The sequence below is a fragment of the Grammomys surdaster genome, unplaced genomic scaffold (assembly GCF_004785775.1).
Source record: "Grammomys surdaster isolate TR1022 unplaced genomic scaffold, NIH_TR_1.0 126660, whole genome shotgun sequence".
Lineage (NCBI taxonomy): Eukaryota > Metazoa > Chordata > Mammalia > Rodentia > Muridae > Grammomys > Grammomys surdaster.
The window spans coordinates 2,671,518-2,682,937 of NW_021621449.1; the positions used below are offsets into that span (position 1 = coordinate 2,671,518).

General features: G+C 42.0%; 1 protein-coding gene across 1 annotated transcript in view; it reads right to left on the reverse strand.

The window, feature by feature from the left end:
• Positions 1 to 3,835: 3,835 nt before the first annotated feature.
• Positions 3,836 to 11,420, reverse strand: part of A2ml1 (alpha-2-macroglobulin like 1) — a 40,771-nt gene continuing 33,186 nt past the window's right edge. The window contains 9 exon segments of the mRNA XM_028761123.1: positions 3,836 to 3,856; positions 5,371 to 5,393; positions 5,396 to 5,460; positions 5,583 to 5,608; positions 5,610 to 5,711; positions 5,951 to 6,141; positions 6,144 to 6,190; positions 10,678 to 10,775; positions 10,777 to 10,865. Of these exon segments, the coding sequence (XP_028616956.1) occupies positions 3,836 to 3,856; positions 5,371 to 5,393; positions 5,396 to 5,460; positions 5,583 to 5,608; positions 5,610 to 5,711; positions 5,951 to 6,141; positions 6,144 to 6,190; positions 10,678 to 10,775; positions 10,777 to 10,865 (662 nt within the window).

The window sequence follows — 11,420 nt, forward strand, 5'->3', positions numbered from 1 at the left end:
TGATGGTCTGAGTTCAATCCCTGAGAGCCACCTAGTAGAAGGAAAAAACCCACTCTTACAAACTGTCCTATGACTCTGGCTTGCACTACAGCATTCACATGTGAACGAACACACACACTCAAATGATTAAGAACTACAATAAGTTTATATTTTTTGTGTTTATCTTGATACTGTTGTGATTACTGATGCAAATCAGTGGAAAACACTAAAATCAATCAAAAAAATCCTTATAAGATTCCCCTGTTTGTTTTAAAAGTAGCACACTTGTGTACTAGGGAAAGAATGGTATTTCTATATTTGATGCTCAGTCACTTGGATAGTCACACAGGAAAACAAGGCAGCAGAAGCCTAACTCAATCCATATATAAAACTCTATTTTAGACTGTCTATCTAAACATGGAAATCAACACACAGATGTAAAAGTAATTCTTGGAGGGGTTTCTACGCCCCCTTTGCTCTCAAATAACTGCAGTGTCTGCAGCAGCTCCAGCCCTTTTAGGTCCTAAATAAAGACTCGATGACCTGGTATTTTTTTATTAAAATGCTGCAAGCATGAAGAACTGGGCAGATTCTGATCTATTCTACCCTGACTAGGCCTTCGCTCTGGTCCATGTGTCCTCATGGCTGGTCAGCTCTTTTAACGAATCTGAGGGGATGGAAGATAATTTTTACATAGCATTGAGACTGGAGATGCTTGACCAGGCTGCCCTGATGTCTGGGCATAGAAATCAGCATCTGAATACACAGTGCACAGAAACATCCTCCAACACATGGAGCAGCACGTCTCTGTTTCAAACATGTAGATAACTGGCTATACAAGAACATTCCTTTTCTCCAATCAGAAACTCTTAAAAATGTGACAACAAGGAGGTTGTATAACTATTTAAAATGAATTCTGGCCAGTTTTAATACTGAACACCTTTTATTCCAGCATCTGGGAGACAGAAGGCAAGTGATTCTCCGTGAGTTCAAAGCCACTTTCATCTACAAAGAGTTCCAGGTCAGCCAGAACTACATGGTGAAATCCAGTCTCAAAAAAGTAAAATGAAATAAATTCTGCATGTATACGTGTGTGCCTTATATGCTCTGGAGGGGTCTGGGGGTGCTTGTGGGTAGGGGGGTATTAGACATAGAAATCAAGGTTTCAGGCTTGCTAAACAAGCACTCTACTAACACGGAATGCTCTCCTAGGACCAGGACCCACTGTCGACTTCTTAGTCTCACTCCCATTCGCTCCCTTTCTTCTCTCTGTCTGCTTCATGTTTTCACTTCAGTGTTTTTTTATACAATGAAGACATATTATGAAAAACAGGAAAAAAATCCAACTATTTTCAAACATTTTTAATGCTAACTTTATATGTGTGTGTATGTGTGTGTGTGTACTGGTGCACACACATCAGAAGAGCGAATCAGATCCCATCTCAGATGGTTGTGACTCTCCATGTGGGTGCTGGAAATTGAACTAGAAGAGCAATCAGTAACATTAACTGTTAACCACTGAGCCATTTCTCTAGTCCCCACTTTTTTTTTTTTTTTTTTTTGGTTTTTCGTGACAGGGTTTCTCTGTGTAGCCCTGGCTGTCCTGGAACTCACTCTGCAGACCAGGCTGGCCTTGAACTCAGAAATCCACCTGTCTCTGCCTCCCAAGTGCTGGGATTAAAGGCGTTTGCCACCACTGCCCGGCCATCCCCACTATTTTTTAAACAAATAGGAAAATTATTGTTTTTAAAAATCACCCAAGAGGCTATAAAAGTGGCTCTGCCAGAAAAGTACTGGCCTTCTAGACATAAGGAACTGAGTTCATTCCCCATAACTCGTATAAAAAGAATCCTGATTGGTGCTGCACACTTGCATCCCCAGTGATGGGACGGTGGAGACAGGACGGTCCCTGGGCTCAGGGGGCAGACATTGTGGACTACTGAGTGAGCTCCAGGCCAATAATAGACCATGTCTAAAATATAAGGTAGAAGGTTGTCTTCTACCCCTCCCCCCTACATGGAGAGGGGTCCTACACAGGCAGACACATGTACACACATCCAATACACTCAGAATCCCATGGAAACCATCACACAAATGCCACCATTAGGTTTTTTTCTGATGTGAACTGTGGAGATATCATGCAAGAGTGCATGATTTCGCAAGGCAGCACTTGGGAAACTGAAGCAGGAGGTCCTCAAGTTCAAGGCTAGCCTGAGTCACATAGCAAGACCCCATGAAAGCACACTTTCATGAAAAAAAAAGTTTACAAAGACAATAACCGTATCTCAAAGTCTCAAAGTTCTCTCCCCAGAAACTCCCCTCCAAAAAGTCCCTTCTCTCTGAATTATACTACTCCACCCCAAACTTCTCTCTCTGCCTGTTCCTCTGTGAAATGAATTGACAGGTTATTCTTGGGGGATTTCAGAGGTCTTCATTCAGAGGAAAATGCTGCGTTAGCCATTTTTAGATGTCTCCATGTGTCAAGAGCACATTTAGAGTTACAGGAACTTTCAGTCGCTAGCGTGTGTGTTACAGAAAATTATTAATGGCAGCTAAAACATCAGGGAACATCAGCTCCAAGAGGACAATGGTCTTCTTTGTTCTATAGATCACACTGATGTGGGACTGGAGAGATGGCTCCGCGTTTTCGAGCACCAACTGCTCTTCCAGGAGACCTGTGTTCAATTCCCAGCACCCACATGGCAGTTCACAACTGCCTATAACTATAGTTTCAAGGTATCTGACACCCTCCCTCAGAACTATATGCAAGCAAAACACCAATGTAAAAATAAATAAGTCAAAAAAAAAAAAAAACGGGGGCTGGAGACATGGCTCAGTGGTTAAGAGCACTGACTGCTCTTCCAGAGGTCCTGAGTTCAAATCCCAGCAACCACATGGTGGCTCACAACCATCCGTAATGAGATTTGATGCCCTCTTCTGGTGTGTCTGAAGACAGCTACAGTGTACTCATAAGTAAAATAAATAAATCTTTAAAAAAAAAAAAAGGGAAAGGAAAGAAACAAACGAATGAACGAACGAACGAACCAAAGTGAAAAGGAGGCAAAGGCTAGCTCTGGAGGTAGGGAGCTTGCAGAGCAAGCACTTCGGAGCCTTGGGTGTGATCTTCCACGTGACAAGCAAACAAACCATTCTGGAAGATGAATGGGCTGGGCAGAGGGTTGGAAATGGAACACGGATATTCATAGTAAAAGTAAATTTTAGTTTGGTACATTCTTATTCATTGACTACAAAATAAGGGTGACTTTATTCCCCATGTGGAACAACATTTGATGAAAATTCAAATTGTATCAAATTTTAGACTGTTATTACATCCTTGAGAACTGTTACTAGGCAGGTGGATTTCTGAGCTCGAGGCCAGCCTGGAACTACAGAGTGATTTTCAGGACAGCCAGGACTACACAGAGAAACCGAACTGTTACTAGGTCCTTGAGAACTTCTAATTTTATTGAAGTGAAAACAAGTTGAATTAAAATTAATCTTAGCATTACAATAAAAGAATCTGGATAAACTATGTGCATTGAGGGCTTATTTTGTATGAGGAACACTTCTAAATATTTTTATAGTCTAAAATCTCTTAATCTTCTTGCTAGCACTACAAGCTTAGCATGTAGTTCGGGTTAGAGCTGTGGGTTTAATCCTCAGCACTGCAAATATATATGTATACACACACACACACACACACATATATATATATATATGTGTACATAATACATGTAATATATATACATACATATATATATTAGTATATGTATATACTAATTATAGTTCTGGACCAAATAACTATTTTTATCAATAACGCTTCACAGTTAAGGAAACAGAGACTTTCAATGTTCGCTCAAAGCTCCACAACCAATAGCTAAAACGGAGAGTTTGGAGTATCAGTTTGGTTAAAGGTTTTCCTGTTAATTGAGTATTGTAATCTAGAGTTGCAATGATGCTTGTGGCTTCTGAGACTGGCTAGAAAGAACGGAGACAGGCTGACAGTGTAAGACCCATGCAGAAACCAAAGGTGCAAAACCGGAATGCACACATGTAGGCACCCATTAATTCATATCTCATTTCATGTTTCCATATATGATAGAATTGAAATGTTGTGGAGTATAAAGTTAAATTAAAAAACATATTCTTGAGACAAGGTCTCACCAGGCTAGCCTCCAACTCACTGAGCTCCACCTGCCATTGCCTCCCGGAATGGTAGGGTTAAGGGTGTGTGCCACCACAGCCAGCTAAGATTTTCCCAATTGTATCTACCAGGTCCAGTTCCTAACACTCTACTACTGAGCTACTCAGCCCACAGCACTATTGAAATAATTAAGTGTTTTACTATTGTAAAATTATTTAGAACTGTTGCCAGTGAAAAGCGAGACCTCAATACATGTACACGTTCATATTATCCATTGTGCTTTCAAATGTAATTTAAATCAATGCATTGTATTTAATTCTTCATTTCAACAGAGGATCAGTAACATTCTCAACATTTGGTACAATGATAATTCTCTTCATATTCTGTTTCCTTTCTTAAATGTGGCCATTCGACATCTCAAATGGTGTAAACAGCTCAGGGTATCGGTCTGCGGGTGGATATTCATCTACAGTAGTGGCACCTGCTCCATGGTGTACCATCATGGAACACACCACCCCTCAGTCTGTGTGCTCCCAGGTCCCGGATGTCTGCGTATATGACACTAGGACATGCAGACTTGAAAGGAACCCCGAGGGTACAAACACAATCCAGCTCTTTGGTTAGTTCTAAACACCTACCTCTTCCAAATAAATGTTGTGTGTCTTTTCCAGACTCAACCTTCTTCCTCAGGGGTTGCTGCTGAAACTAGATCTTAAGAGGAGGAAAGAGAGAGAGATAGAACCAGAGCCAGCACCAAAGTCTTTACTATCCATGGGGTAAAGTGTGTTCTTCAGTTTTAAACTTCCAATATTTCAATTTTATCATGTGATATATATACTAACTAGTATATATTTTATTTTTCACCACACCTTTGAATCCCAGTATGGTTTACATACTGTTGTTGTACGTGGCCAACATGACTCTGCTCATGCTGGTCTCTTTCAAGTGTTCCAGAATTTTTTTTTTAAGTGAATTCTATAGGCTAGGTGTACAGTATTTTCCTAGCATGTGCAAGGCCCCGTGTTCCATTCCTAGCACAGGATAAGAAAAAGGAACCAAGACTATCACTGCTTCCATTTTACATATCTGATGCACGTCAGCAGTCCGTTCAGATGATCTCGAATTGTAAATGTGTGCGTGTGTAATAGATATATAGAACAGTGCCTACTTCACCGGGGTTTGTTTCATCGATATCAAGTCCCCTAAGAGATAGTTAAATGGAAAAAGAAAAAACAGAAGCCACCTACTAACTGGTTGGTTCCCTCCACAGACTGAACCCAGACAACATCTTCACTTCCACAGTGGCCGTGTTGGATGAGCTTCGACTCCCCACATAACTGAGGGCAGGAAGAATAGACTCTGCATCTTCACACACATGTGTGGGCATAGGCACACCCCCCAACCCCTCTTCACAGGCATATTCAGTTCCCAAGACTCAGGCATCCCCAGCTTTCGTTGCCTGGTATGAATAGTAGGAGTCAAAGACTCGGGGGGAAGTGAATTGTTCACAACTAGTTTTCCCTGTTGCCACCTGAAGGCTAAAGGCCGCTCTAATGTTAGGAGAGACATTGTGGTATCTCAACACTGTCTGGCAGAAAGAGATTAACCAAATCTGAGTAAGGAAGGGTTTCAAATCTGTACACCTCAGACTACTTTCCTAGAGAGAGATGGTGGCTGGGTAGGGGAGGGAAGATTCCAAAGGAGGGGGGAGGAGAGAGGAGGGACAAAGAGGAGAGGGAGGGAGGAGGTAGTGAGAAATTGTATTTGAGGAAAGAATGTACCAACACTCCCTTTCTTTGTACTTCATTCTTAAGGCTCTCTGCTTGCCTGCACATAGACACAACCCTGACCTGAGACCTCCACAGTGCACCCATCAGGGATGCCGGGCAATGCCTCCTGCTGCAGAACCAGTCTGTTGGCAGACTCAGTGCTGAAAGTGTGTTGAAATTTTTCAGTAGATTTTGTAACCACACTGTCTTTCTCAGATGGCATATAGGCAATTGCTGGATGCCTGGCAGTGCTTGGAGGGCAACTACAGTATCCTGAAGTAAAACAAGCATATGCTTACTGTTTTGTGAGCCATGAAAGTTAACCTGAAGGACCTATAAATGCATGCCTGGTGGCTGAAGCAGACTTAGGTGACAGAATTCCTAAGCATATAGAGAATTACTCTTCTATGGACGCTGTTATGGAAACCCAGACAACTTACACATATAGATAAGCATCATTAAGAAGTTGTTACTGAACAGCATTAGGTCATCTGGCCATTCTAGTAAATTCATGCTTAGAAATAGAACTTAGCTTCAAAGGGGTTATTTCTAGAAGCAAGCAGATAATGGTTCACTGTATATCTTATAGCCCTCTCATTGGAGCAGGAATCAGCAATGACTTGAGAGTTTTAGAAAATTCATACTTCTACAGTTTTTATTCCGTAGTCACCTGTGTGATGACGTGTGGCTGGCTGGTAAGAGTACCAGAACCCTTGGACATCCTTCCTTTCAGTCCCAAGCTTCTTAGCTGTTGGGATACATGATAATCATTTTATTTAAAAAAAATTTATTTATATGAGTAAACTGTAGCTGTCTTCAGATCTCATTACAGATAGTTGAGAGCCACCATGTGGTTGCTGAGAATTGAACTCAGGACCTCTGGAAGAACAGTCAGTGCTCTTTACTGCTGAGCCATCTCTTTAGCCCCAATAGTCTTTTCTTTAGCTCTGAAGGAGACAGGCCATCACTAAGAGTGTATCATATTGTATAGCTTGAAGCTATCCATGTCAAAAACAATTTATATAAATTAAAATAAAGAGGAAGAGAATGCAGTGCTTGGTAAAACTTGTTATATTCTACTCTCTACTGTGAGGATTTTTACGTGCTTGACACTGTAAAATATATATTACAGACTAAAGAACATCACTTTTCATTTCCTCAAAAGACCAAATATACTTAGACAACATTTACTGCCCTGTGAAGTAGGAAGGTGGAGCTGCCCTGTGGAGGCTGCAAACCAGCTTAACCTGTAAAGCTGCGTCTAACCTTGTGTGAGCAGAAGCCAGGGGATCATTATTGTTTCAGCCTCTCAAAGCAAGTCAACAGAAGGGGTTTCCTACTGGCTGAAGATCCAGGATCTGTGTGTGTGTGTGTGTGTGTGTGTGTGTGTGTGTGTGTGTGTTTGCGAGAGAGAGAGAGAGAGAGAGAGAGAGAGAGAGAGACCGCCAGCCACAAACCCCGGGGGGGGGGGGGGGGAGGGAGAGACACAGACAGACAGACAGACAGACAGACAGACAGACAGACACATACATAGACAGACACACAAAGAGACGGAAAGAGAGACAGAGAGAAACAGGAAGAGAGAGAGAGAGAGAGAGAGAGAGAGAGAGAGAGAGAGGAGAGAGAGAGAGAGAGACAGAGAGAGAGAGATTGGTAATAAGGGGCCAGGCAGAGCAATTCAGTCACAAGCCAAGAGAAACTAGATTGAATCAGTCATCTTGGAAAGGGGTTTATGCCAGAACTGCTGAGTTGAACCAATCCAGACAAGTTAGAAAGAGCTAAAAAGGTTTTTCCAGTATCCAATCTACATTTTCACAGGTTAGGGTTTCAGTTCATACCATTTCCCTTTCCTTTCACAGTTGCCTACCAAAGTTTATCCAGCAGTAAGCCTCCATGACATTCTCTTACATCTGGAGAATAAAAGTTACATTTACACAAATCTAAGGCCTTGCCCGGCTAGGCAAGTGCTATTTTGAGCACTAAGATTGTTTGTTTGTTGAGCCTGGGGTTTCTCTGTGTAGCCTAAACTGTCCTAGAACTTTCTCTGCAGACAAGGCCTCAAACTCAGAAATATTACTGTCTCTGACTCTCAAGTGCCGGGATTAAAGGCATATGTCATCACTGTCCAGCTTCTAATATAATTTTTGATACACTCGAATTTATCATAAATTCTACCTTTCTTCTTTATCTCCTCCTGCTACTCTCCCAGTTCTATGTAACAGTCTCCTGGTCTCTCTCAGGTCCTGGGTCTCCCTCCTCTAAATTACCCCACATACCAAGCAACAGGTTGAAAACCAAAACAGTCACCACCAGCTAATGAGAGACCAGACCAACTCCATCTTGGGTTCAGGCTTTCACCTTAGAAAACCTGACCTAAGGTAGAACTGGAGTTAACCACCAGGCCTGCCCCTAGCACTGGTCTCCAGGTCATGCCCTAACAATCACCAATCAAGAGGAAAGCAGAAGTTACAGTTGTACCTAGTGATAGTTACTTATGAGAGTTTATGGTTTAGCTCCCAGAACCAACCAATCATTTTTAAAGGCAACAAGATTCCATAATAGCCCCCCCCCATCAGATGTGTGCTAAGCTGGAAACCCCCTTGCTTGTTTGCTTGCCTCTATAAGTGCTTGCTTGCAATGGGTTCAGGCTTTACCCTTCTATCCTGCTGGGTCAGTGATGATGGCGTGGCCAGAGCTCAACCTTGAGTAAAGACCCTTGTATATATTGCATGGGAATTGGCTCCTTGGTGGTCTATGGGGGCTCATGAAATGGGCACAGAAGTACCAGCCTGTCACCTAAGGCCCTTCATAATATGAACTTCATTGGTTTCCAGCTGACTTATGTTCCATTGGCTCCAACTAAACCCGTTTTTCCAGTATCCAATCGACATTTTCACAGGTTAGGGTTTCAGTTCACACCATTTCCCTTTCCTTTCACAGTTGCCTACCAAAGTTTTATATATCCGTTTTGATCTCTCTCCTTTAACCACTTGTGAAATGGTGAAATGGTTTTGGTTTGGTTTTTTAGTTTTTAGTTGTTTTTTTTTTTTGGCCGGGGTGTGTGCATGTGCGTGTGTGCGCGTGTATGTGTGTGTGTATGAATCTAGATCGTGCATGTAGCTCAATGGTAGTGTGTTTGATCCAACCTCCCACCCCCGCCACACACACAAACTACTCTTATCCTTCAAGCTGATGATGTAAGCACACACTCACACTCTCTGTCAATTCAATTTGATATACTTTGCACCTTTATGATGTTAGCTTCCAGATCCTCTTTCAGTTACATGATGGTTTGAGACAGTTTCTGCCTGTCTCGGCCTCCCCAGTGCTAGGATTAAAAGTGTGCACCATGATGCCTGGCTCCTTCCTTTATATGAAATGTGACCTAGCTTTCTACTGTGAACATTTGGAGTAAAGATCTTATTAACTTTCTAGTACCTGCAATAGTAGAAGGTGATATGCCTGTGAACCCTCGATTTTCATATGTACAGATCTCTTAATAGGCTTCATAATTTGTTAATATATAAATTTTGCCATAATTTTGCCATCCTATTTACGCGTTGTCCTTGTTTGGTTCCTATTGCTATGATAAACACCATGACCAAAAACAATTTGAGGAGGAAAGGATTCATTTGGTCTGTACGCCCCCATTGCAGTGCACCATTGAGGGCAATTACGGCAAGAACTCAAACAGGACAGGAACCTGGAGGCAGGCACTGAAGCAAAAGCCATGGAGGAATGTTGCTTACTGGCTTGCTCAGCCTGCTTTCTTATACCACATTAGACTACCTGCTCAGGGATGGCACTGCCCACAGAGGACTGGGCCCTCCCACATCAATCATTAAACAAGTGAATGTACTACAGACTCACCTACAGGCCGATCTGACGGAGGCATTCTCCCAGTTGAGCATCCCTCTTCCTAGATGACCCTAGCTTGTGTCAAATTGACAATTACTTACCAGCACACATATAAAAGCACTCTACAACAGTGGTTCTCAAACTGTGAGTCATGACCCCTTTGTGTATGTGTGTGGGGGGTTGTCAAATGACTCATAAGGGTGTATATCAGATACTTACATTACAATTCACAACAGTAGCAAGATTACTATTATGAAGTAGCAATGAAATAATTTTATGGTTGGGGGTCATCATAACTTGAGGAAGTGTATTAAAGGGTTGAAGCTTTAGAAAGGTTGAGAATCACTGCTCCAAAGGGAAAACCAAATTCATCTGGTACCACTTACATTATAACAGGATGCCAGACCTTAGCATAACTGACATCATGTTAGAAATACCATTCTGATACTAAAACCCAGCATGTAGGCCCCCAGTATCTGCCAAAATAAAAACAAAGTTCAATCGATCAAAGACTTAGTCCATAGTGCCAAGAAAACCCCTAAATGTTTTGCTTTTCGACTTCTGTAGTTCTGATTCTTGCTGGCTGAAGTGTGATAACCACCATGTGGCTTTTGTGCGTAAAGGACAAACAGCTGTAAGACTCCGAGATACAGGATTTGGACAAGTTCTGCACAGCTGCCAGCCAGCAATACTCCTTTCTACGTGAAGAGTGTCAATGTGGTAGTCTCTGGTAGGCTTACCTTAAAACAACAGGGTCACACGGCCTGATTTTATTAACCCTTCCATATATTTTTTTATAGCCTTTTCTCCCTTTCTATAAGATTACAAGGGCCCAGAGGGTAAGAGAGATATTTCCCTGTCTCCACAGATGTGAGCCTATCTGACTGTGGCAGGAAAGCTGGCTGCTCCCCTGAGTGGAAGAGAAGCAAGCCCCCATATGCATTGCATTGCTTGGCCAACCAAGCCACTGTGCTAGTGGCCTTGGCTACTTCCTCCTGAGTCAGGCTGTCCTTGGTGACCTGGGCCGAATAATACATAGGCTGTAAATTCCACATCTAAAGACTCAGATCAAGTACTGGCATCTGAACCAGCAGGCTTCTGACTCCAGGAAATAACTACTCTTACAGAGGAAAGAGCACCGTGGCAAAGGTTTGCAAAGAACTGACAGCCTCTCTCATTTTCACTTAGTAAACATCACACCGTAGAGTGAAGAAGTGTCAGCCAAGAATCAACCCTGAGTTAGAAAATATTTCTCAGAATCAGGTGATTTAACTAGCCCTGAGTGTGTATATATGTATGCACGCACACATGCATACAACCATACATAAGTCCCTAAATATTCTTGATGCAGAAACACATGAGAACCATTCTGGTTAGTTTATAGGTTCCAAGGCTAATGCAAAAAAGTAGGCAAAAACTTCTCATAAGAGTTTTATGTGTTTGGGGCATTTGTAGTTGTTGCTAAACAAAATTTCAGTAAATTTTTTCACCATCTACTTCATTTAGATAAAGGCTGTGCATCTTAAAAACAAAAATGGTAAGAGATTCATATAAATACTAAGAAACCATAGAAGAAAATAAGCTAATGAGGGCAATCAAATAAAATATACTGATAGGGCAGTCAGGTAGAACATGGAGCACAGTCAGGTAGAACATGGAGCACAGTCAGG